Source organism: Podarcis erhardii (genome assembly GCF_964252035.2).
Source record: "Podarcis erhardii genome assembly, chromosome: 16".
Classification (NCBI taxonomy): Eukaryota; Metazoa; Chordata; class Lepidosauria; order Squamata; family Lacertidae; genus Podarcis; species Podarcis erhardii.
This window is the reverse complement of record NC_138514.1, coordinates 1,927,885-1,954,140: the sequence shown is the minus strand read 5'-3', so window position 1 is coordinate 1,954,140 and position 26,256 is coordinate 1,927,885. Positions and strand designations below refer to the sequence as shown.

The 26,256-nt window shown below is 44.4% G+C and overlaps 1 protein-coding gene across 1 annotated transcript; it reads right to left on the bottom strand.

The window, feature by feature from the left end:
- Positions 1-1,140: 1,140 nt before the first annotated feature.
- Positions 1,141-26,256, bottom strand: POLR3D (RNA polymerase III subunit D). Its single transcript, XM_081843943.1, has 9 exons — positions 26,139-26,256; positions 22,626-22,803; positions 13,601-13,644; positions 12,690-12,841; positions 9,179-9,303; positions 8,136-8,301; positions 6,647-6,909; positions 6,011-6,163; positions 1,141-2,670 (listed from the first exon to the last, which is right to left on the bottom strand). The coding sequence occupies exons 2-9, from the start codon at positions 22,791-22,793 to the stop codon at positions 2,548-2,550; spliced, it is 1,194 nt and encodes a 397-aa protein (XP_081700069.1). The 5' UTR covers positions 22,794-22,803; positions 26,139-26,256; the 3' UTR covers positions 1,141-2,547.

Here is a 26,256-nt window from a genome sequence, read left to right as displayed (position 1 = left end):
TATTTTTATGTGTAAAATAAAGACTTATTTTTAATGTGTTTTTTAAAGAAGAAATAAATAGTAGAACTTGCACAAATAATAATAAAAAAACACCAATTATGTTATGCCCAATTAGGTTCTTTTAATTTGTTTAGATGTTTTAACCTAGATGAGACCCAGTGTGCTCCAGGGAAGGCACAAATAAACCTCAGACAACCAATACTGGATTTCTCTATAATAGTGAATTCTTGATTAACAGCTAACAAGTCAACACAGAAAATATACACTCATACACACATCAATGTCAAGAATGGAGGTTAAAACACCGAAACAAATTTAAAGAACCTAATTGGGCATGACAATTTTGCGACAGCAGGACTTCATCACTACCATAATATTGCCAATTTAGTAGTCTCTCCTTCCAGGGTATTTTTCACTTTGCCATTTGCAGGTCCCGCTGGATATCCAGATCTGTCACCACTTCAAATAAAGCTGAGCATCAGTGACATCAGGAATCAGATGGGAGGAGATAAAGCTTCTGGTGAGGTGGAGGAGGCAATTCAGCACACTCTATTTATGTCTAGAAATAAAGCAAGTCATGGCATATCTGCCATCGATGATGCCCATCCAGGCTGAAGTGCAATGCAAACTGCCTCTTTCCTTCAAGGCACATGAAATGCTCTTGGACCAAAGTAATCAGTTGAAATCAAATTAGCCGCTAATAATAATAATAATAATTTATTATTTATACCCCGCCCATCTGGCTGGGTTTCCCCAGCCACTCTAGGCGGCTTCCAACAGAATATTAAAATACAATAGTCTATTAAAACATTAAAAGCTTCCCTAAACAGGGCTGCCTTCCGATGAAGCAGTGTGGCTTTGAGGGCAGCAGTTAAACAAGCTCAGTTTAATTCATTAATAAAATATTTCTCAAAGGCATTCTCCCGGTCTCATAACTGCAAAGAACAGAGGAACAGGTAAAGCGGAGACATACAAACACTTCACAAAATATATACAAGCTTTGAAGAAATAGGGAAAGCTGTGGATTCCAAAGTGCTTGCTTACCTGTGTGTTGCATGAAGTATGTCAGTCTCCCACTATTCAGCTGCATTGGATGATCCCATGTTCTAGTATCAGGATGGAGAAAAACACTCTATCCACTTTTTCCACACGATGCAAAAGCCACTTCCTCATTTTTATTTATAGATACACAGCCACCAGATGGAGCTCAACAATTGTGCCATGGCACCACGGCAATGAGTTTTCCTTAAGAAACCCTATAAGACTGTCCTTATCTAAGAGCAGTGCTTGAGCAGGGGTCCAGCTGAATTAACGTTTAGCTTTTTTCCAGCAGATTTTTATAACTTCCACATCTTGAATTTAAAAATAAAAATTTAGAAGATGACAGGTTTTAATTCCTGCTCTATAAAACCATTACAGCAGGAATGGGGGATCTGTTGCCCTTCAGGTGGTGGCAGACTGCAGATCCCATAATCCCTGAGCACTAGGCCATGGGAGTGGGAGTCCAACAGTATCTGGAGGACCAGAGGTTCCTCATCCCTGCCCTAAAACCTTGTTGTCCTGCATTTCCCAGACACGATAAACAGCACATGATTTACAGCTTCATCATCCCTGCAGACTAAAAGTATGGTAGAGGGTGAAATCAGGACACTCCAGAGCCCAAATCAAACTCTTAACAGGCAAACTTTCCCCTCAAAAAATATCATTAGGGGTGATTATTCATTTTATCTCGGCACCATCTCCTGTACTGCTCTCCCTCATCAAAGGCTAATTGAATATGTTATATATGCAAGATGCACAGCTGGTGGGACAAATTACACCCAACTCACTATCAGCATCACATGCGCCATACATTCATCAAGGACAGCAACCCTGCAGGCGATGGGAAACCCAAAACAAGACTGGGCGAGGTACGCTGTGCCCCTTCATGCCATTTTCTGGCCTCTCCAAAGAAACCTGTTGCTGCTTTTGGCATACATGAAGTAGCATGATAGGCACGTCAAATCACAAGCCCTGGCAACCAGATACCTTTTTAAAAAATGCACAGCCATTTTGTAGCTGTTCAAAAATAAGGGGGAAACTATGTGAACAATTTCAGAGAGGACTGGCTTCATCCTGAGAATCCAAAGAACCATTTGGAATGGGAGCACCCTTCCTCTTCATCTGGAGGTAATGGCTGAACAGCCAAATCTCTGCTCAAAAGCCTCTCCCACATGACAAATCCCCTACTAGGACTCTGGTGCCTGGGATTGTGACACAGTCTTGTCTGCTATACGTTGCTTGTAAATTAGACCTGTGGAGAAGGGTAGGCCATTGGAGCATCTCCAACGTAACACTTTATGGCTTCAGAGACCCAAATGCAGTAAGTGGCCACACAGTTCTGCTCCACTGCAATGTCTTGTCTAGGAGGTTGTCTTAGGATGACCTCTGCATTCTCCAGATTCGGAACCAGGCTCTTCTGGACAGCCCAGTCACTGTTGCTTCTAAAGGAACCTCGAGGAAGGGCGAGCAGTCCTGTCCACAGGCCTTTGCCACAGCCCATGCTCTCTACCGATGCTTCTGTTCCAGCAGGGATTCAAAATCCGGGGCACAGACCAGCTTGTGCTTCACATGGCCCAGGATGATCATCTCGCCACTCCTACCGTCTCCAATGCCCACTGACACCAGCTCCTTCCAAGGGCAAAAGAAAAAGCTGTTAACCACCAAATCCTCTTTTTTTTTTTTTAAGAATAATTTTTATTAACTGACCAATCACATCAAATCAAACCAAACCAAATTACATAAATTACAAATTACAAAGCCGAATTTTAAATTTTTGTTGGGGGTACCCATATTTCAAGTTCCGAAAGGGGATCCAATCATCTTCTTGCTGCTGCTTTAATGTCCACAAATCTGACCATATGATATTCACAGTACTATCCAGTCCTTTCTTATTGTTTTTCCACATCTCTTCTTGTTATTTTCATATATTTTTCCTTTCTCTTTGTGACCTCTGATAGTCTCCACAAGCGGGTTAAAACACCAAATCCTCTTTAACCCCATAGCTCACCAAGAACATTTTTCTGCAGATAAGGCAGGGGGGAGCGGCTAATTCCTAATGAAACGTCGGCAGCACTCATTCATTTAATTAAGACTTGCGCAGAACTTCCTGGTAGATTGTGCTCCATTAACATCTTCCATCTCGGATACTAAGATGTCTTTGGCCATCTCTGTTATTCAGAACTAAGGGCAGTAAAGTCAACAACCATTTCGCATGGGGGTTCCGTTCTCGCTCCCACCCCCCACATCAGCAGAGTGCCTATAAATGCGCCCTGCCCCATTCCTCCCTTTTTGTGACATGTTGAGTGACGTTTTCAGGTCACTGGTGGGTTCGTCATGTGCCCTCTGAATGTACATTAATCGGTCATTGCCTGTATTCAACTCCTTCAGCACCCTTCTTCATTCAGTGACAGAGATGGCACCACATACATTTTAGTATCGGAGATGTGATTGTCAGCTTTCTTGTGAATGTGGAAATCCTTCTGCTAACAGAATAGTAACATAGCACAATAATGGAGGTATATATATATGCCTGTTGTCTTAGTCAGGGGTCAGCACTGTACAATCTAGAACAGGGGTCAGCAAACTTTTTCAGCAGGAGGCTGGTCCACTGTCCCTCAGACCTTGTGAGGGGCTGGACTATATTTTTTGGGGTGGTGGTGAATGAATTTCTATGCCCCACAAATAACCCAGAGACGCATTTTAAATAAAAGGACACATTCTACTCATGTAAAAACATGCTGATTCCTGGACTGTCCACAGGCCGGATTTAGAAGGTAATTGGGCAGGTTCTGGCTCCCGGGCCTTAGTTAGCCTACCCATGATCGTAGTCCTATAGGTTCACAGCTGGAAGCACTGTGATATTAGAAAATGCAATGCTGAAAGTTAATAATCTCATCTAATTCCTTAGCCAAGTCTTTTAACTGTTCCCTAGCTATGATAAGGTAAAGGGACCCCTGACCATTAGGTCCAGTCGTGACCGACTCTGGGGTTGCGCCGCTCATCTCGCTTTATTGGCCGAGGGAGCCGGCGTACAGCTTCCGGGTCATGTGGCCAGCATGACTAAGCCGCTTCTGGCGAACCAGAGCAGTGCACGGAAATGTTGTTTACCTTCCCGCCGGAACGGTACCTATTTATCTACTTGCACTTTGACATGCTTTCGAACTGCTAGGTTGGCAGGAGCAGGGACCAAGCAACAGGAGCTCACCCCGTCACGGGGATTCGAACCGCCGACCTTCTGATCGGCAAGTCCTAGGCTCTGTGGTTTAACCCACAGCGCCACCCATGTCCCTTTCTAGCTATGATATGGGGAAACAAATTTAGCTTAAAAAAATCCCTTGACATTCTGAGTGCCCAGACTGAAGCATTAAGAGGGTGCTCTCTACCAACTTTGTGGGTCATCAATTCATGAGGAAGAAGAGTCAAGGTGTTGGTTATTATTTCTAGAAGACTAATGGAGGATTCCCAATGGCAGCTATCTAGGAAAGTAGGCAACCAGATCCTTTATTGAAGCCTTTGGTGGCTCCGGTACAGAATGAGTTTGAGATGCTCAAACCTGTTCCAATTACCAGCAGAGTGATGCTCTGAGCCACTTCATATGCACTGTTTTATACAGGACCACAACCAGGGGTTGGCATCAGGCAACAGCAGAGGCTGGGCCCACCACTGCTCTGATTGCCCCCTACAGAAGTAGCACAAGTGGCAGACGCATTCTTTCCTTTCATCCTCTGTGCTTTGGTGCTGCTGCTGCCTACTGAGTCTCCCATCCCCCCGATCTGCCAGAGAGGTGGTGGCAGTGGCTTTCAGCTACCACCCTCCTACTCAGACAGAAATAGGACCAGAAGTAGATGCCTGCCCTCTGTCCAGCAGAGAAGAGAAAGTACCACTGTCACTACCGGGGACAACAATATGCTTTGTGGGGGAATTTCTTTTGCCAATCCCCAAAAACCTGGAGCTCTCTCCAATTTTGTACCCGAGTTATGATGCCTAAGTTAAAAACAAATAAATCCATACTTATTTTACTTAATTACGAAGGGCTCCCCGTTTTTAAAATAGAGGTTGACATCACAGAAAAACATGTACAAATACTTTTTCATCCCTCACTTGCATGTAGCTTGACAGGAAACCCAGATTTCATCCAAAAAAGTGACCTTCATAGTGTGCATATTTTGTGTGCATATTTTGTGTTCTGCCCTGGGAACCCCAGGACAAAATATATGGAAAGAGACATTATACCGCTAAGAAACCCAAACTCCAAACTGACACTGGACAAGGAGCTGGACCCCATGCTGGGCTCCTGGTGACGGCACCTTTTTGACAAGTGGACTGCACATGTTTTAGGTGCAGCCCCTCAGACACATCACACTCTGGTTCCAGCACAGAGGCTGACCATGGGTGGGGGGAATCCAGCTAAGCTTTACTCTGAGCAGGCCCAATGAAATTAATTTAGTCATATCCAATAATTTCAACAGCTCTTTTCTGAGTATGGTTGATTTTGTATACCACTCCATCTCATGAAGATGCCTGTGTCCCCTTGAGGCTGGGATAGAGAACCTTTTCGGTCCTCATGAGGATTTGCCTCGTGACCCCAATTTGACAGGTGAGTGGGGTTGCCCATCTGTCAATCACCTGATGGCACAATGAAGTCCAGGTGTTTACAACCAATGCTAGATTTAACTCTACCCTTCAATCCATCAGATGATTGTCCTGCAGGCTGGAGGTTCCCCTCCCCTGTCTATCAAAGCCTATACTGAGCCGTAAGAATATATGAGCCCAACTGGATCAGACCAGCAAAGGCAAGCCAACGAACATGACAATAGCTCTTCTCTGCCACTGGCCACACTGGCAACTGCTATTCAGAGGCACACTGTCTTTGAACATTTCCATTTCACTTGCTAGCAGGGAATGTGCATTTTGAAAGGTCATCTGCTGTTAGGGTGAGTAAAAGAGAGGTTTCCCGAGTAAGCCATACCTGAAGGAAGGAGCAGGGTGTCCCTGTGGTCACGTCAAGAGTCACCCTGCCCAGAACTAGCTGCACCTTCCCTGATTTGCGGATCAGCAGCTTTCCCACCTGCCCTTCAGAGAGGTCACCAAGGGTGCAGATGTTCTCTGCCTCTTTGGCTTCCTGAAAAGGAAGCACAAAGTTACAAACATCACCCATCCTTCTGGGAAAACCAATCTTGGAGCATTCAGAAACCACCCTTGTTTTCTCACGAACCAAGAGCTAGTGCCTTCAACTGAATAAGCTGAACCTCAGGAAACCAGTGAAAGTTATGCAAATTAAACAATGTTGACCCATTTCTCATTTTACATACTTTACCTCTGCTGGTTATAGAGTAGGCAACAATGGAAATTCTATGCAATAAGGCCTCTGGCTTCTGATGCATCATGAAGTGTAGCCCATACAGTTTCAAGTACATCTTAGCACCCAGAAAGACTAGAAACTTTTAAATTGAAGAAGTCATGTGCCCTACACTCCACACATGGGGTGACTTTTCTACACTTCCACATCCCTTCCTATGGCCCCTTCTTTGGCAACATAAGCAACGACATCCTATCCAGCCCCCTGCTACTTCTTATTCTAAACAGGAATCAAGTCTTCCCATACCTGGTTCTTCTCCTGCTTTATCACCATCGCCTGCCCATCTTCACTTTGCACCTCAGTTTTGATGGGCTTGGTGTCCTGGGTGGGCGGCTGTCCTGGCAGTGTATCTGGTAGCTGCAGAAAGAGCAGCTCGTCCTCCTTGCAGAGGCTGAGCCGCTGCAGCAGCTCCGCAACAGACACATCCTGGGGGAAGGGAGGGGGTGCCTTTGCAGGAGTTGGTCTAAGGACCAGTGGGTTCTCTTCTTCATCATGGGGCTCCTCTTTCACTGAAATGAGACATAACAATTCAAATCAGAGCTGCAAGGGATTACACCATTACCTGGTCACTATGTTCCATGGGAGAGGACCTCCTGGTGGTACTGAGGGCTTCTCATATTCAAATGATGTCTACCAATAGCAGGACTTTCAGTATTGCAGTCCCTTTAATAGATGATTTATTGACTTCTGAGATGAGGCATGCTCCAACAATCTCTTCTTTCAGACACATGTTTAAGACTTTTATTTATTGTCCAGTGGTTGTCTTCTGGTGTTGTCTTCTACTGCTATTTTAACTGGATTATTTCTGATGCATATTTTATACTTACTTTTGGTGTTCTATGCACTGCTCTGATATTTCTATAATATGAGTAGTTTATAAAACCATAAAGACAAATTAGAAGTCACTTGGTCCAATTTCCTGCCTCACACCAGGTTATTGAGATTTGAAATGAGAGTCTACAACTTTCACTAGCAACCATCACACTGCATGTATAAGATAAAGTAAAAGCAAACTGCAGTCATAATATACTGTGAGCAGAAATCAAGAACAAGCAAGATTTGCTAGAACAGATGCATTGTGAGAAGAAAGGATATTTGCTTTTGATTAAGTGCATCCTGGGCAAGCTCTTCTACACAGAAGTAAACATAAGGCATACAGCCTAGAGAAATAAGGAAAGTCCTGCTGGCTTCAGCACCCTGTATCCTATGGTGGACCATCTGACAGGAAAGGGCCACAGTTCAGTGGCAGAACGTTTGCATGCAGGCCCCCGTTTCAATCCCTGGCACCTGGGAGAAAAAAACACTTCCTAGGTTCTCCTGGACTATCTTCTTTCTTTCTTTGGCGATCGCTCATAGTTGAGTAAGATTGTCTTCCATAAACACAGTTTTAACACTGAGTCCAATTCTGGATCCACACGTCCTTCCACAGTGGAGGTTTCAGGGCGGGAGTTGATCACGAAGGTTTGCCAAGTGCTTCCTTTTGTCCTGAGTTCAAGCGTCTTCATAAACTCTACATGCAGGGCAAAACAGCAACAGCCATCCACCATGGTTTGCCCTCCCAGAACCCGGAACTCAAAGACAAGCTCTCCCTTGACAGATGATAATTAAATTAAGCAAATTTGTGACTTTTCAGATTTATGTCTTTGTTGTCCGAGAGGACACCACAAGACTGTAGTAGTGACACCCAGTGGTATAATCCCCAGAGGGACACAGCAGATCCATTTGAACCATCTACCTTTCACTGAAGATGTGTCTACTTCCATGTCCTCCTCCCTGGCACTGGAGTTCAAAGGCTTGACATCCTCTTGATCCTCCTCCTTGAAAAGCCAGCCTGAATGGGCCAGAGGAAGCTGAACTGGCTTGTTCCGGATGTCATTTTTCAAGCCTGGATCATCAAGGAACTGGCACCAAAGGAACAGGAGAGAAAAAATGAATTAAATACTGAATGTTGAGGGAGCTGTTCTTGGTGGTGGGGTGTATGGGTGTGTAGCCAGACATCCATACCTACAGACAGACAGATAAATAGAGAGGAGATATTTATATTAATATGGATGGGGACACATGAAAACATACATACCCACACCCTGTTGTGAATACAACAGTAAACAGGCTTGCTGAGATTCTGATTTTTCTTAATATTTCATCAACAACTGACACATAATTGTGTAGAGAAATTAGTTTTAGAGGACAAAACATTTATTTAAAAATGAACCTGTTGCACATACACACTATAAAACAAACAAACCTCACAGCAAAACAGGGCTAAACAATACTTGCATGGGGGTCTCATTATCACAAGCTTCCTAAACAACCTTCCCTAAGAGCTCCTTCCCTCATCTGGTGCTCCAACAAAGCTCTCAAAAAGGGATACACACAAAAGGAAGCCAACTGTGAGTGGAATTTTAAAAAAAATGAAATGCGGTAAAGAGGTTAGCGGGGAACATAGGGAGCTCCTGGTACCAAGTAGCACACTATTATCCATGCAGTATTATGCCAGGGTTTCAGGTGGGGATCTGAACCTGGGACTGAGCCTGGGACCTTCAGCATGAAAGATCTACCACTGAGCTATAGCCCTCCCGTGAAGCTGCAGTCCTTTCCCAAAAGGAGAGGTAGGAGAAAGAGTGTGTCAAAGATGATTCCAAGGTTCCCTGCCTCAAAATGGGAAAGACCACAGCATCTATAACTGGGACATAGATTATGGGCTACATGCCATTTTTTGTCCTTAAAAGATTCAGCATTGACACAGCTGTCCCAAAATGCAGCCACCATCTAACTCACATCATCCTTCTCCAGCATGCGCAGGATCTGCTTGGTTTCCTCATCTGTCTCCCTTTTCTCTTTCTTTATGTTGATGATGTGGGATGGGCCAAAGTCAGACATATCCACAGTCTTATCCCAGGTGCCTGTGCCGAAAGAGAGAATGGCATGGCTGTAAGCAGAACCTATCTCGAATGGCAAGTGGTAACTCGGCTATTACAGCGCCTTGAAGCTTGAACTTCCACAATTGAGAGCAACCTGTGTGGTGAAGTCGACTGCTCAAGCCATTCCTTAAAACTGAAGCCCAAGAGGCCTGGTGTGTGCCGCTATGCCTTCAGTTGTACAAGCAGAGAGAAAAGACAAGAACAGAGGGCTAGGACGAAAACAGATAGAAAGGCATGTTCAGAGCAAGAAACACAGTTCAAGCAGTTTTGCTTACCTTGGCAACCACTTTCCAAAATGAACTCCTCTATACAGCTATTGAAATACTCAAGAACCCAGAGTTCCCTGCATCTAGACACCCAGGGTGGTGGTGGAGAAAGATGGAACATATACAGTACAGTAAAAAAAAAATAGAGCTGGGTCTCATGGTGCAGGTTAGGATTAAAGATGAGCTTTAGGTGTGAAGGTTTTGAACTTCATTATTTTTTTAAAGCATTTTGTGTTTTTTTTAAAATAATATTTATTGGTGTTTCAAAAAGTTACAAGAATAAAAAAGAAAGAAAAAGGAAAACAGAAAATACAAAATACAGAAAAAAATAAAAAACAATTAAGAACAAATCCATCTTTCCACATCTTATCTATCATTTGCTTGTTTCATTGACCTCCTCACACCTCCCTTTTTTGTATTCTAGTTCATTAGTTATTTCAGCAAATCCTTTCCTTCTTTGTTTTTATCTTACTAATTTATCTTAATATATTGTAACTTTACATTCTGACCTGTTAACAATCCATTTTTACTTAATCCTTTATAACATTACTGCTAAAACCACATAGCTTCATTCCAGCATCCTTCTAACATTCCTTAATTTTACGTTTCTGTAGATAGACTTTAAATTTCTTCCAATCTTCTTCTACCGACTCTTCTCCCTGGCCTCGGATTCTGCCAGTCATTTCCGCCAGTTCCATGTAATCCATCACCTTCATCTGCCATTCTTCCCGGGTGGGTAGGTCTTGTGTCTTCCAATACTTTGCAATAAGTATCCTTGCTGCTGTTGTAGCATACATTAAAAAAATTCTATCCTTCTTTAGCACCAATTGGCCGACCATGCCCAGGAGAAAGGCCTCTGGTTTCTTCAGGAAGGTATATTTAAATACCTTTTTCATTTCATTATAGATCATCTCCCAGAAAGCCTTAATCTTTGGGCACGTCCACCAAAGGTGAAAGAATGTTCCTTCAGTCTCTTTACATTTCCAACATTTATTATCAGACAAATGATATATTTTTGCAAGCTTGACTGGTGTCATGTACCACCTGTATATCATTTTCATAATATTCTCTCTTAAGGCATTACATGCCGTGAACTTCATACCTGTGGTCCATAACTGTTCCCAGTCAGCCAACATAATGTTGTGTCCAACATCTTGAGCCCATTTAATCATAGCAGATTTCACCATTTCATCCTGGGTGTTCCATTTCAACAGCAAACTATACATTCTTGACAGAATCTTAGTTTTGGGATCAAAGAGTTCTGTTTCCAGTTTTGATTTTTCCACCTGGAAGCCAATTTTCTTGTCCAAATTGTATGCCTCCATTATTTGATAATAATGAAGCCAATCTCACACTTTGTCTTTTAGTTTTTCAAAGCTCTGCAATTTCAATTTATCTCCCTCTTGTTCCAAAATTTCCCAATATTTCGGCCATTTGGCCTCCATATTGAGCTTTTTCTGAGCCTTCGCTTCCATCGGTGACAGCCACCTTGGGGTTTTATTTTTAAGTAAGTCCTTATATCTTGTCCAAACATTAAACAATGCTTTCCTAACAATATGATTTTTTAAACGCTTTATGTGCTTTGACCTTATCATACCACAAATATGCATGCCACCCAAATACATTATTGAAACCTTCTAAATCCAAGATATCTGTGTTTTCAAGAAGCAGCCATTCTTTCAGCCAACAAAATGCAGCTGATTCATAGTAAAGTTTAAGGTCTGGCAGGGCAAATCCACCTCTTTCTTTTGCATCAGTTAGTATTTTAAATTTTATTCTGGGCTTCTTGCCCTGCCAGACAAATCTAGAAATATCTCTCTGCCACTTCTTGAAACAGTCCATTTTATCCAAAATTTGCAATGATTGAAACAAAAACAACATTCTTGGCAATACATTCATTTTTATAGCAGCGATACGGCCTAGCAAAGAAAGCTTCAAGTTTGACCATATTTCTAAATCCTTTTTCACTTCTGTCCAGCATTTTTCATAATTATCTTTAAATAAATTCACATTCTTAGCAGTCATATTAACCCCCAGGTATTTTACTTTCTTAACCAATGTTAAACCTGTCTCCCTCTGAAACCTCTCTCTCTCGATCGGTGTTAGATTTTTCTCTAAAACCTTAGTTTTTAACTTATTCAACTTATTTTTTTAAAGCATTTTGACCTCCCACTCCACTTCAGATGAAAAGGCTAAAACTAAAAACAATAAGCCCCCTACCTGCAGGCTTACAAACTTAAAAAAAAAACCACACACAGAGGAAAATGAGATTTTTTGGGCGGGGGGGACGGAACAAATTGAGGAACCAATTCTTAAAGTTAACCAGCAACACTTATGATGAAAAGAAGCCCACCAGGAAAAGAAAAAGACCAACAGAGTTGGCCTCTCAGCAGGGAAGATCGAGTGGTCCTGCTTCCTGTGTTTCCCTCTGACCAAATGGTTGCTCTCAGGTGACAGTTGTGGGAGGGAAGGCCTGATGGATCTGGTCTCTCAGTAGAGTAGGCAGAATAGGCCCATTTCCCTTCTCTGTGGCATCTAGATGGAAATAATTTCTGCCCAAAAGGACAGCTTATATAACCTTTCAAGTTCACCAAGATAACATCCACCATGGCTGATGTGTGACAAAGACGTGGGCCAATGGTTTTGCTGCATGTCCAGTTCACATGCATTTAAATCAAGCACCCTCTTTGCTGTGTGGTCAGCAGCAATGTGTGCCTGCTCACTGCCAACATGGCTTCAGCTTTTGCTTTATTTTCCACAGCAGCCAGTTTTAAATATTTTATATCACTCTCAAGAGGATATGAAACAACAGAAAGCAGAAACCAAAGGTATCAACTCTTGCTGGTATTTTTGAGCACTGTTCTTAATTTCTATGGAAACAGAGTACTTTGTGACAGTTTACTCATAACATCTTTGTGAGGTAGATAAGAAATATTCCTGTTTTACTGACTGGGATAATTCATACCGAGAGGCAGTGACTTGGCCAAAGCTATCCCTGGGAGTCCAGAGATGAGGAAGGACTTGGAAATAAGCGTCTCAGGTTCAAGCACAAATGCTAGATGCTGGGCCACAGAGGCGTGTTCACATTAATCTTCCACATACCTTTTTTCTTCATCATTTCTGCTGGACCTTGCTCAAAGATGGAATGAGACTGGATGACCTCTGGCCTCCCTCTGCCTCGTCCATGACCATCTTTCTGCCGGTCTCGATCACGCTCTTTCTTCTCTTTCTTTATGTTAATTTCCTCTTTTGGCCTAAGAAAAAGCAGACCAAACAGAATCACAAAAAGTAAAAGTAGCCTGCCCTTGTTATGTGCTTCAATATATCCAGAAGACTCCTGCAATTTCTCACCAGTAGCTACAGGAGCGTCTGATGCCTTAATGTGTGAATATGAGCCAAGCCAAATGTGCAGAAACAGTGCACAATATAGCTTTTCATACTGAAGATGGGGGGAAACCCATGGTTGAATCACTTACAAGGTTTTTGCAATTAAACGGTATACAAATTGTTAAATAAATACAAATAAATAAATTCAATGTAACAAATTCCTGCATGTGGAAATATGTCAGAGAGACAGCTACTCTAAGACCATTTTCACATGTGCCAAGCTCTTTAACAGATCCCCCATCTGTAAATATAGCTCATAGGATACACTGCAGATAGAAGCTAGGAAAACTACACATTTTCACTAAATTATTATGTTAGGGTGGCATCCAATGCACTTGTTCTGTTAGCACAAGGCTTTACACTTTTGCAATGGAACTTTTACTCCACTCAACCTTCTGCAAGTGCTCTCCCCACATCTGCTCCAGAGGTTTGGAGGAACCCCCAGAACAGATTGAGGGTGCATCTGAGGTGGGGGGGGGAGTTCTATTGCACAAGCATAAACCCTTGTGCTGAAGGAGCAAGTTACTTAACCCTACTTTGGGTACAATCCTTATTTCCCCCAGATCTGGATTTACAACCTCTATAGTCACACTTCACAGACAACATAGCATGAGAAAGCTACTTACTCTTCTTTGATTTTCCTGCTAATTATGTTGGGAGCAAAGGTTTTCTGTAAAAAGTAAAAGTAAAAAGGTAAGCAAGTCATCAGCTCAGGTGTATATGGTACTTCAGTTTGCAAAACACAGTGTGTGAAATTTCTCACAGAAAACAGTGTTGCAAAATCTGGTCTCAAAATATACTTAGGAGTCTCAAAATTGTGTATGTGTGAAGGGGAGACAAGTTTCTAGACTTCAAAGCTGCAAAATTTATATCTCGAAAAAAGGGAAATAATGTGCCTTTTCAAAAGCTCCAACATGCAGAGAGGGTGAAAGTTTTCTGGCCTGCATGGCTACTAGGCCCTCTCTGGTTTCTGACAACGTTTTCCATTTCCTCCTACTTCGAGTGCCTATTACTGAGATGTTCCTTTTCTCTGTCCAAAAGGAATTTCCAAAATCTGCAAACACCTTAGTATTAAGTTCAGAAGCAAGTATGCAAAATTGCCCATTATTGTAACTTTGTGTCACTCCATTTCCTCAGCACAGAGTAACCTTACCTTTAGGATTACTCATAGCACTTTTAAGAAGCAAAACACTTCACCATTTCCAAGCAGTTCTGCAAAGTGCAGCTCACTACAGTTGTGGTTGTACATATTCCACAATTCTATTCAAGCAAAGAAAAGCTACAACACAGGCAAACCTTGGTTGTTGAATGTAATCCATTCCGGAAGCCTGTTCGGCTTCCAAATTGTTCGAGAACCGAGGCGCGGCCTCTGATTGGCTGCAGGAGCTTCCTGCACTCAAGTGGAAGCTGCGTTGGGCATTCGGCTTCCGAAAAACGTTCAAAAACTGGAACACTTACTTCCAGGTTTTGGGCATTTGGGAGCTGAAACGTTCCAAAACGGAGGCATTTTGTACAGGCACCCCCTCAACTTACGCATGTTCTACTTGTGTGTGACCGCATATATGCATGGTGCTGGAAAATAAATTAAATAAATAGAATCATGGCAGGGGAGGGCTGGAGAGTCCTTGTGACTCGCAAGGAGTCCCTCTCTGGAGCCCAAAGAGGACGTCAGTGAGGGCCAAGCAAGTCCCAAAGAGACCGGAGGCTCAGTGGGGCTTTGTTTGGGCTGCTCAGCCAAAGCTGGCATGCGGGGCAGCGCAACAGCTGCCGCCACTGCTTTTCTACACATCCTCCAGCCAGCCTCAGAGCTTCAGCTCTGGTTGGAGAGAGAGTTGTGTGGAGAGATTGCTGGAAAGCAGGAAAAAACAGGCATTGGGAGGCTGCTACCCACTTTATGTGATTTCACGTATGCACACGGAGCCCCTGGAACATAACCCCCACATGTTACAGTATTTGCCTGTACAGTATTTGCAATCCTGGAAGTCTTGGATTGCTTTCTCTTTGCAGAAGCAAATTCATTTATTACATATTTAAAGTACCATCGTTGTAGGCCACCTTTGAGGGGAAAATCCTCCCAAGGTGGCTTACAAAAGATACCTAGTTTCATATATATAGCAGGATAATTTAGCTCCATCTAAACAGCAGGACCATTATGCTTCCACCAAACGATGTCTAGTACAATCCACTTACAACACTGCCAGTCCAGACCCTCAATTATCTTCTTTATACTCTACCACCTCTGATCTATTCTTCCATGATTATCTGTCAAGGTTATGCCCAGCCCATATTCCGTCGCCTCCCCTCCCCGCCACACATCTTCCAAGTCTGGAATTTGAACAGTTCTCCCTTTCAAGTATGGTTCCTAACTGTTATTGCTACCAAAAAATGTACTTTGAAACAGGGGGTGGGGTGGGGTTAAAACCAGTCTCTCAAATCAGGAGGGCTGAGAAGGATTCCAGCCATGAGGTCCTTAGCGCTCCTCGTAGCTCTTTGCTCCCTTTATTCCCATAGCTAGCAAAAACAGAATAAACTTTGCAGACAACAGAGATCTGTAACTGTATGTAATGTATACAGGAAAAAGGATTCAGATTTTGACAGAGATTTATGGTTGTCTAGCTGTTGAATTGTGATTGTAAAAAAGCAGAGCAGCAGCTCTGTTTTTCCTACTACTACAAAATGGAGGTTTGTAAACCACCCATCAAATTCAGAGGGATCTGAACTCGGGTGGAATTCAGCTAAGTTTTACTCAGAGTAGAACCACTACAATTAATGAACAAGGCTAAGTTAGGTCCATTAATTTCAATAGGCCTCCCTTGAATAAGACTTAGTTGACCAGCACTCAGACCACATGGGCTCTGTGCCAAAGAACAGGTTTCCAAAGTGGTCTGCCAGGCCCACCAAATCAGCATCTAAGTCCTATTGGGCCCTACAAAACTGATGACAGGTATATAGGTAGGATGCTGCTAGCAAGCACTGACTAACCTACTTGTCTTTAAAACAAGATTCCACAAATTCATGGAGCATAAGGCTAAGTAATGGTTACTGGTTGTGATAAATAGAACCTTTACAAATACCAGATGCAGCAGAGGAAAAATAAAGTTTGTTGTGCCCATGCATTTGGAAACAAAATACTGGACCAGATGATCATGAAAAGCAAATATGCCACACTGATGGAAGGCAGAGAGCTAGGACTATGACAGGGATGGGGACCTTGTGCTGATGGACTCCCAATGCCCGTCATCCCTGACCACTAGCCATGCTGGCTGGGACTGACAGAAGGCCAAAAACGTTTGGAGGGTCACAGGTTCTCCATCCTTGGAGCAGGGGCGGAGCTAGCTGCCCCAGCACCCGGAGTGGCGTGAGGGTGGGGCTAGCCGCCCGCGTAGTGAGCGTCCCTAGTCGCCTGCCACCTGCGCAGCGAGCGCCCGGGTGGTGCGCCGCTAGCTGCCTGCAGCTGCATTGTCCCTAGCGGGGTACAGCCCGCGCAGCAAGTGTGGGGTGGGGTTGGGGGTGGCACGGCGATGTCACCCACCCTCATGGCTGACACCCAGGGCGCACCGCACCCCCCGCACCTGCTTTATTCCGCCACTGCCCTGGAGTATGGTATAGCTGTGCAGCCACAGGTGGCTACATGTTGGGCAGCGTATCTGTCTCCAAAGTAAGGCGGGGACGGGGGGAGTAAAGGGAAGGAGAAAGATAAAAGCATGAGAATACACATCAGAGGGGTTCTTGCTGATGTCACGATTCATGGGGCTAGCTCTCCTCTGCCCTCCAGGGCTGTGGGGAGGTTCAGGCAGGGGAAAGCCAGGATTTATGAGGTGAAATTCCTGGCAATGCCCCCCAGTGGGTTCTGGGGAATTCACTGCATCCCTCCGTGCCACTGCATCCTCCCATGTCTGCCAACTTGAAAGGCAGAAGGGGTGCGACCTGGGAGTGTGTCCCTGCCATGGACAAGCCTCCACCCCTGGCATTGTTTGTGACTCGTTCCTCATTAATCTGGAATATTGGCGTTTAATCAAAAGGCGCTCCTGAAACAACATATGATAACAGGTTGCAATCAATCAGCTGCCAAAAGGGGTCTGGTTCTTAGAAGGTATTTGAATGTTTTTTCTAAAGTGTGAAATTCCTCACAACAGCTAGAAAGGGAGGACAAGGCGCTTTATGCTTTTATATGGCTTTCAAATGGTCTCTTTTCTCTCTTGTCCTCCCCTGCAAAAATGCTGAGTAAGAAGACTGAGCAGCTGCTGCATAGATCTGATAAAGGGCTGTACTTGGAAAAAGGTTTTGGCTGTAACTGTCCGCTGAGGAAGAGCTCCAGAGTGGACTTTTAATTGTAAGAGTTCCTTTGTTCTCTGCAAGTTATTTATAGCCACAGCCTGTGTCTAAGTGGTCAACAGCGGAAGTGGGAACGTGGTCTTGTAAACATTGCACCCTGGGACCTTAGATTGATTGTGCAGCAAAGAATGGACAGACAATATTCAACTCTCCCAGCACACTAGGTCTGAGACAACATGAAGATTATGCAGGACTGCACACGTTGAAGAGATTTAATATTTATAAGAGATGACAGAGGTGCTGCCTGTGAGGAGGAAAATATGGCTTGCTGCAAGAATGGACAACAACAAGTAATAGATGAAATGGAAATAAAAGATGAGAAGATGTGGAAACAGGAGGAAGAGATGGACATATGTCTGCAACAGGAGTGGAAAACCTGATTTAATAAATTATATAAAATTAAAGTAATTTGGATGGATTTGTAATAATTTGGAAAACAAATAATAATAAAAAAGAGAATTGTTGTTGTTGTTGTTTAGTCATGTCCGACTCTTCGTGACCCCCTGGACCAGAGCACGCCAGGCCCTCCTGTCTTCCACTACCTTCCGCAGTTTGGTCAGACTCATGCTGGTAGCTTCGAGAACACTGTCCAACCATCTCGTCCTTTGTCGTCCCCTTCTCCTTTTGCCCTCCATCTTTCCTAACATCAGGGTCTTTTCCAGGGAGTCTTCTCTTCTCATGAGGTGACCAAAGCATTGGAGCCTCAGCTTCAGGATCTGTCCTTCCAGTGAGCACTCAGGGCTGAGTTCCTTAAGAATGGATAGTTTGGACTTCTTGCAGTCCATGGGACTCTCTAGAGTCTCCTCCAGCACCATAATTCAAAAGCATCAATTCTTCGGCGATCAGCCTTCTTTATGGTCCAGCTCTCACTTCCATACATCACTACTGGGAAAACCATAGCTTTAACTATACAGACCTTTGTCGGCAAGGTGATGTCTCACTGCCTTGTCGTGGCGAAGGGGCTTGAATAACTCAAAGAAACTATGAGCTATGCTGTGCAGGGCCACCCAAGATGGACAGGTCATAGTGGAGAGTTTTGACTAAACGTGATCCACCTGGAGCAGGAACTGGAAAGCCACTCCAGTATCCCTGCCAAGAATCATAGAATCATAGAGTTGGAAGAGACCACAAGGGCCATCGAGTCCAACCCCCTGCCAAGCAGGAAACACCATCAGAGCACTCCTGACATATGGTTGTCAAGCCTCTGCTTAAAGACCTCCGAAGAGGGAGACTCCACCACACTCCTTGGCAGCAAATTCCACTGTCGAACAGCTCATGGAGAAAACTCCATGGACAAAGACACCAGCATATAAAAAAGAGAATACTTATCAGGAATATTCTGCTGCAGTGTCTGGAATTTTTCCTGACCAAGGATTTACACCTTAGTTAGAGGTGAATATTGATCATGGTGTTATACCTCAGGAGGTACTGACATACAGTGTACTGTAGTCCAAGGGCCAAATGGGAGAATTAATCACTATATAGCCATTGACCAGTCACCCTCTTATGTGCTCAGTTCTCTTCATCTGCAAGATGGGAACAGCAGTGAGTGTCTGCAACAGTAGTAAAGCAAGCATGCTGTCCTGCATATCATGGGGACCAGCATTGGTGTTGTGGCTCTCAGAAGAAAGGCTTGAGTACAGCATGAACTATAATAAGACAGTTACAGATAGGTAGCCGTGTTGGTCTGCCATAGTCAAAACAAAACAAATTCCTTCCAGTAGCACCTTAAAGACCAACTAAGTCAGTTCTTGGTATGAGCTTTCGTGTGCATGCACACTTCTTCAGATACCTGAAGAAGAAGTGTGCATGCAAACGAAAGCTCATACCAAGAACTGACTTAGTTGGTCTTTAAGGTGCTACTGGAAGGAATTTGTTTTATAATAAGACACTCAGGTATCTGCCAGCTTCCTGGGCAGGTGTGCTAATTAAGTCTTACATTCTGGAAAGGCACTCCAAATATTTGGCTCCTAGATAATCTTCTTCCCACCTTGCTTGGCACCCTTTCCTTGGTTTATCACAGCCCAACAGGTGTTCCATGTAGGTTTGTCATTTGAACACCACCCTACACAGAAGGACCAAAATATGTAACTAACCTCCCAGAAAAACAGTACCAACAGGAATAGTAAGGTGTGCTGAGAAGCAATATGGAACTAGTTGGACAGCATTTCAAGCTCAGAAAATACATAGCTGGACTGATGGAATTTGTAGTCCAAACCACAGATTTGGGAAGGCTTCCCAACTTCCCAACTTCCTAGGAGGTTTAAAAAGCAACTTGTCTTTCACACTCCAGGACCAATGAGTGGAAAATTTTCCAGTGCTTTATTTTTCTGTGGACATTTTTCCATTTCATAAGTTCATTAATAAATTGTATTGCCAATTGCAGTACAATTATTAGGCATGCTTGACAGTTTCAAAGTTTTTAGACTTGTTTACTAAATAAAAGTAAAACAAGCATGCTAAATTAGATCACTCTCTTGGGCATCTGAAAATGCAAACTGATTTTTCTTTTCTGATGCAAATTATCCTATGCACATTTCCAGAAAATTTTCTGGAGTGCAATGAGTGCTGTAAGTGAATACAGGAATTACTGCACCAGCCATGACCTTACACTCCTCCTTTTCATTACATTCAAATCAAGAGAGAGAAACGACAAAGTTATTAATCTTAACAAAACATCTTGGTATGCAATAACTAAGTTCCAGTAATCAAACCAAATTCCTTTCATATGGAAGCTATTAGTACAGTACATACAATTCCCTCATAAAACTCTTGCCAAATAGGTCATTTTAACCATCATAATGACCTTCCAACTTGCCTTAATGGTTATGTTTTAGTTGGCAATATGTAAATCTCTTTTCCTTTTTTTTTGTCAATACATTCACTATCAATTCCAGATTGAACTGAGCTAGATCTTTCAGATAACCCACAAGTTTTAGAGTTGGAAGCGCACTTCTGGTTTCAACCCTGAGGTTTTCAAACTTTTCACCTTCAGAGAAAATTCCACATTAAGTCATCTCCCACAGAAGCCATGCATGCTGTAGAAGAGTCTGAGGCATGTTCTAACATGCATAATTGGTTGATAATAGGCCCTGCCTGGCAAACCAGACCTCACACCACTCTTTGCAAAGTACCGTATTTTTCCCTCTATAACACGCAGATTTTTTCTCCTAAAAAGGAAGGGGAAATGTCTGTGCGTGTTATAGAGCGAATGTGTGGTCCCTGGAGCCGAAAAAGCAGGCAAAAATCAAATCGCGGAGCTTCACGGAGAAAAGAAAACTGAAAAGAGGAAGCGGCTGCTTTCCTGCATTCTGCCTCAGGGTCTTACTGCCCACCCTCCTCTGTTTCGTTGCTGTGTTTGCTGAAACGGAACAAAGAGCAGGGAAAGCCCCTCCCCTCCAGGCAAGCTCCGGTGCTGCTGGGGGAGAGGGAGAGAGAGGGGGGAAGGGAGAGAGAGAGGGGGGAGGGAGAGAGAGAGGGGGGAGGGAGAGAGGGGGGAGAGAGAGAGAGAGAGAGAGAGAGAGAGAGAGAGAGAGGGCTGGCTTGGGTGGGGGGAAACTTTTGCCTTTCTTTCCTCCAACCCGTTAAATCCCTCTCCTGCATTCTTAGCCAGCTGCTTCTCTGCACACCCCTCTCATGTCCCTTCTTTGTTTTTCCTTCGCTCCCCACTTAAAATGTGGTTACAAAGCATAGATCCACATGGATCCTCAGGATCTTTGCATTGGGTCACCCCAAATTCACCATCAGATCACATAGCATGTCCATGGCTACAGCCTGCCCCCCCAAAATCACGCACCCACTGTTGCCTGGGGCTGCAATGGTGCAAAAATGTGGTTACAAAGCATGGATCCACAGGGATTCTCAGGATCTTTGCATTGGGTCACCCCAAATTCACCATCAGATCACATAGCATGTCCATGGCTACAGCCTGCACCAAAAAAATCACGCACCCACTGTTGCCTGGGGCTGCAATGGTGCAAAAACGTGGTTACAAAGCATGGATCCACAGGGATTCTCAGGATCTTTGCATTGGGTCACCCCAAATTCACCATCAGATCACATAGCATGTCCATGGCTACAGCCTGCACCAAAAAAATCACGCACCCACTGTTGCCTGGGGCTGCAATGGTGCAAAAACGTGATTACAAAGCATGGATCCACAGGAATTCTCAGGATTTTTGCATTGGGTCACCCCAAATTCACCATCAGATCACATGTCTGTGGCCACAGCATGAAGCCCAAAAATGATACATCCACTGTTTCATTCAGAATGTTTTTTCCCTTGTTTTCCTCCTCTAAAAACGATGTGCGTGTTATGGTCAGGTGCGTGTTATAGAGTGAAAAATACAGTAAATGTGCACTTTAGAATATGCTCAATATTCCCTTGCAACTTATGGCAAACTGATCATGGTGGGTAAAATGTTTTTTCAATAAACTATTTTTCCCTGATAAGTTCCCAAGGAACTGCAGGGTTCTTGAAACATGGTTTGAAAACCACTGCTTTAAATCTGAGTCACATTTTCCAACAGTGATGATGACCTGTTAATATGATTTAACCTCCTATACATAAAAACCACCTGTATATTTTGTAAAAACAAAACAAAAAATATTTTTATTTAAAACAACAGTTACAGCAAGGATCATTATGTAGTATGTATAACCTCTTCTTATCAAACTACTTCAGTATATTTAAGAACAAAAGTTGTATTGTGTCAGACTGTGCTAATCATCCACTACAGCTGCAAGCCTATACACACTTATCTGGACCTTACTGAACTTAATTGGTCTTACTTCTCAGTAGGCATGTATTGGACTGCATAGGAAACCCAAAAGGCAGTCTGGCATTCTTTGGAATCTGATGGCTCAGAGGAGGTAAACCACATTATTGGGTAAACCACACATTGTTTATTGTTTATTCTGAGTTTCCTGCAACCAGAAAGGTTAAAAATTCCATTAGGTAGGAATTTCAACATTAAATTACGGACTGATTAAACCTACTGTTGAAATAGGTAGATACACATTACTCCCACTTCCTAGATAAGGAAACAAAACATAGTAAGAATCAATAACTTGCTGAAGGCCAGAAGGGAACACTGTGCTATGAATTAGAATCAAAGGTTCCAACTGCTAGCCCTCTGCCCTAATCCCTTAACAACATGGGAATTTCCATTCCAGATCAGAAAAGAACATTTTTCAGTCTCTCTCTTATACCTGCATCCTAGAAATGTGTGTGTGTGTGTGTGTGTGTGTGTGTGTGTGTGTAGAGAAAAGGGAGTATCTTACAGGGTTTTTCCTCCTTAAACATTAAACACTTACCTTTTTAACTCCACCAAGAGTCAGGTCTCTGGAGCGAATGGAGGGCAGTCGGCCTGGGGTAATTGGGGCAGTGGTTCTTCTCCCTATCAACCCTCGTGCAGCACTAAGCGTAGGCCGGATGCTGCCACCAGGATTCCCAGTATCGTTACCTGAGGTTCCTTCTGACATCTTGAATGACCTGCCAGAGGAAAGGTCAACAAAAGCTCTTCTTAACTCTTATTTCCAAACCATGACACTTTCCAAACCATGCCATACTGTTGAACAAAAGTTTCATTTCTAAGGGCAACCTGAATTGCAACCTGAGAGAACAAGGGAGAAGCAACACAATGTTAAATGCAACCAAAGCCCTCAAGAAGAAGCCTTTGCAAACTACAGAGCTGGTGCAATGGGTAAGAGTGCAAGCTATGAGCTGAAAATCCTATGCCAAATCTAACCTTGGACATGAGTTTTACAGGGGCCTTAAGGAAATCATTGTGTGTCAACCTCAGCCCTTCAATCTAGAATATGAGCATAAAGATAAAATACTTGACAAGCTTTGAGCACTTAAGTTTTCTATGCTCCTGGTTTGGTGCCTTCGCATGCATGGATGAGCAAGTAGCAATGGAAACAGAGTGCTCTTTTTCCTCATTAAAGATCTTCACAATTTCCCTCCGTCTGCCATAATTATGACTGGATGATCAGTGCAAGTTCTGCATTGATGTTATTTGGGAATGCCAAGCATCCCCTGGGGTGAGGGGTGATGACGTACAGGTAGAATAGCTTCAAAACAACACCAACACCCCTGAACTGCTACACATCCTATATATTTAGAGCAAGGGTAGGCAACCTAAGGCCCGGGGGCCGGATCCAGCCCAATCACCTTCTAAATCAGGCCTGTTGACGGTCTGGGAATCACTGTGTTTTTACATGAGTAGAATGTGTGCTTTTATTTAAAATGCATCTCTGGGTAATTTGTGGGGCACACACCCAATATAGTCCGGCCCCCCACAAGGTCTGAGGGACAGTGGACCGGCCCCCTGCTGAAAAAGTTTGCTGACCCCTGATTTAGAGCCTTTCGTGACCTGTCTGTTGGTATCTATGAGTCAAGGCCTCAGTAAACGTTACTACAATACATACTCCTGGAACTTAAGTTACTTCTCATAGAATCATAGAGTTGGAAGAGACCACAAGGGCCATCGAGTCCAACCCCCTGCCAAGCAGGAAACACCATCAGAGCACTCCTGACATATGGTTGTCAAGCCTCTGCTTAAAGAGCTCCAAAGAAGGAGACTCCACCACACTCCTTGGCAGCAAATTCCACTGTCGAACAGCTCTTACTGTCAGGAAGTTCTTCCTAATGTTTAGGTGGAATCTTCTTTCTTGTAGTTTGGATCCATTGCTCCGTGTCCGCTTCTCTGGAGCAGCAGAAAACAACCTTTCTCCCTCCTCTAGGTGACATCCTTTTATATATTGGAACATGGCTATCATATCACCCCTTAACCTCCTCTTCTCCAGGCTAAACATGCCCAGCTCCCTTAGCCGTTCTTCATAAGGCATTGTTTCCAGGCCTTTGACCATTTTGGTTGCCCTCCTCTGGACACGTTCCAGTTTGTCAGTGTCCTTCTTGAACTGTGGTGCCCAGAACTGGACACAGTACTCCAGGTGAGGTCTGACCAGAGCAGAATACAGTGGCACTATTACTTCCCTTGATCTAGATGCAATACTCCTATTGATGCAGCCGAGAATTGCATTGGCTTTTTTAGCTGCCGCGTCACACTGTTGGCTCACGTCAAGTTTGTGGTCAACCAAGACTCCTAGATCCTTTTCACATGTACTGCTCTCAAGCCAGGTGTCACCCATCTTGTATTTGTGCCTCTCATTTTTTTTGCCCAAGTGCAATACTTTACATTTCTCCCTATTAAAATTCATCTTGTTTGTTTTGGCCCAGTTTTCTAATCTGTCAAGGTCGTTTTGAAGTGTGATCCTGTCCTCTGGGGTGTTAGCCACCCCTCCTAGTTTGGTGTCATCTGCAAATTTGATCAGGATTCCCTTGAGCCCATCATCCAAGTCTTGATAAAGATGTTGAATAAGACCGGGCCCAAGACTTCTCATGTCCATCAAGGGCTAGTATTGCTTTCAGTATGTGGGTGACCCCTGGAAAAATTAGTCTGCATTGATTTTGGGCTGCTTCAGGGTATGGAAAACCAGTTGTGTGCATCTGCTGCCTTTCATTTCTAACATATAGCCACCAAAGCTTCTTAAATTAGGGCTACCAGTTGATACAAAGACCACATCCAGAACATGGCAGCAGATGCACAGTGGGGATCTCACAGACTCCATTCAAGCAGTGACATGAGTAAAACATTCTGATGTAACAACAGCAGCAATAAAACTAGGCGAGACACAGAAACACCGACCCTTGGTGGAGTCAAAAAAACAAAGTTCTGCCATGCTCGAGTGCATTGGTCTTCAACTGGTGGGTCAGGACCCACTTCCAGGTTGCAGCAGTGCCACTGTACAAATATACGGAATTCAGAAAGGGATCCCCAAATGCAGCTAAGTTAAAAGGTGAGTCCTGGGTCTGAAAATCTGAGCTAGATGGACCATCAGTCTGATTCAGCAGAAGGCAGCTTCCAATGTTCCCATTCGTCTCTCATCCATCAATGAGATTATCAGGGCTAGACAGCAAAGTTGCCCCCATCTCAGCAGTATCCCCAGATTTCACCCCGACTCCTTTACATTCTACCTCAGGAAGCTGCCTTACACAGTCTGTCCAGCATTGCCTACACCAGGCTTCCTCAGCCTCGGCCCTCCAGATGTTTTGAGACTACAATTCCCATCATCCCTGACCACTGGTCCTGCTAGCTAGGGATCATGGGAGTTGTAGGCCAAAAAATATCTGGAGGCCGAGGTTGAGGAAGCCTGGCCTCCCCTGCCTGGAAGCAGCTCCCCATGGTCTCACAACAGGTCTCTTTGCCAGGCCAACTCTCCCAGGACAGGACAGGGAGGGAACAGAGGACCTTTTGCATTCAAAGCATAGGGCTGCCATCCCCCTCCACGTGAATGGTTGCCCTTAATTCATAAATTGGCCTTGGGTGCACCACAGTGAGGAGCACAGAGTTTGTCTATTTTTTAAATAGTTGCAGGAAGAGTTGCAATCTAAGCCAGTGGCCCCCACTGGATCTTGTGGCAGTGAGTTCCGCACTTCAACCATGCCTGGAGCACTTGGTCCTTCCTGAATCTTTTCCTAGCCTGTTCCTGCGACGACCCTTAATCCCCGTGGAGACCCAGCCTGGCGCGGCATGAAGGTGGGGGGGGGGGTTGCGCCTCGGGGCCTGGCTGGGGGCGCAGGCCGCTGCCCAGCCCGAAACCCGCGGAGCAGCTGGGCCCCCCCAGGGCACCGGCCCGCCGCCTTGAGCTCCTCCTCCGCCCCGACCCCCGACCCTCCACACGGGCTCCTGTCCCCCGTCGAGGCGCCCGCCCGCCTCGCCTCCTCCACCCCCCGGGAAACCGGCCTCTCGGCCCCCGACGCACCTGAGGCGGCCGCCTTCCCTCGACCTCCCGCGCGGCTCCTCAGGCGCCGCCTCGGCAAACGGGCTGCGGCGCGCGAGCGGCGTCCATCTTTGAGAAGGGCGCTCGCGTCGCTACGTCC

Excerpts from the sequence above, each read along its gene's own strand:
- POLR3D (XM_081843943.1), bottom strand. The coding sequence starts at position 22,793 with ATGTCAGAAGGAACCTCAGGTAACGATACTGGGAATCCTGGTGGCAGC. Across the intron at positions 13,645-22,625 it reads CTCTTGGTGGAGTTAAAAAG|AAAACCTTTGCTCCCAACAT; the intron begins GTAAGTGTTTAA and ends TACTTTTTACAG. Across the intron at positions 6,910-8,135 it reads AGACACATCTTCAGTGAAAG|TGAAAGAGGAGCCCCATGAT; the intron begins GTAGATGGTTCA and ends GTCTCATTTCAG.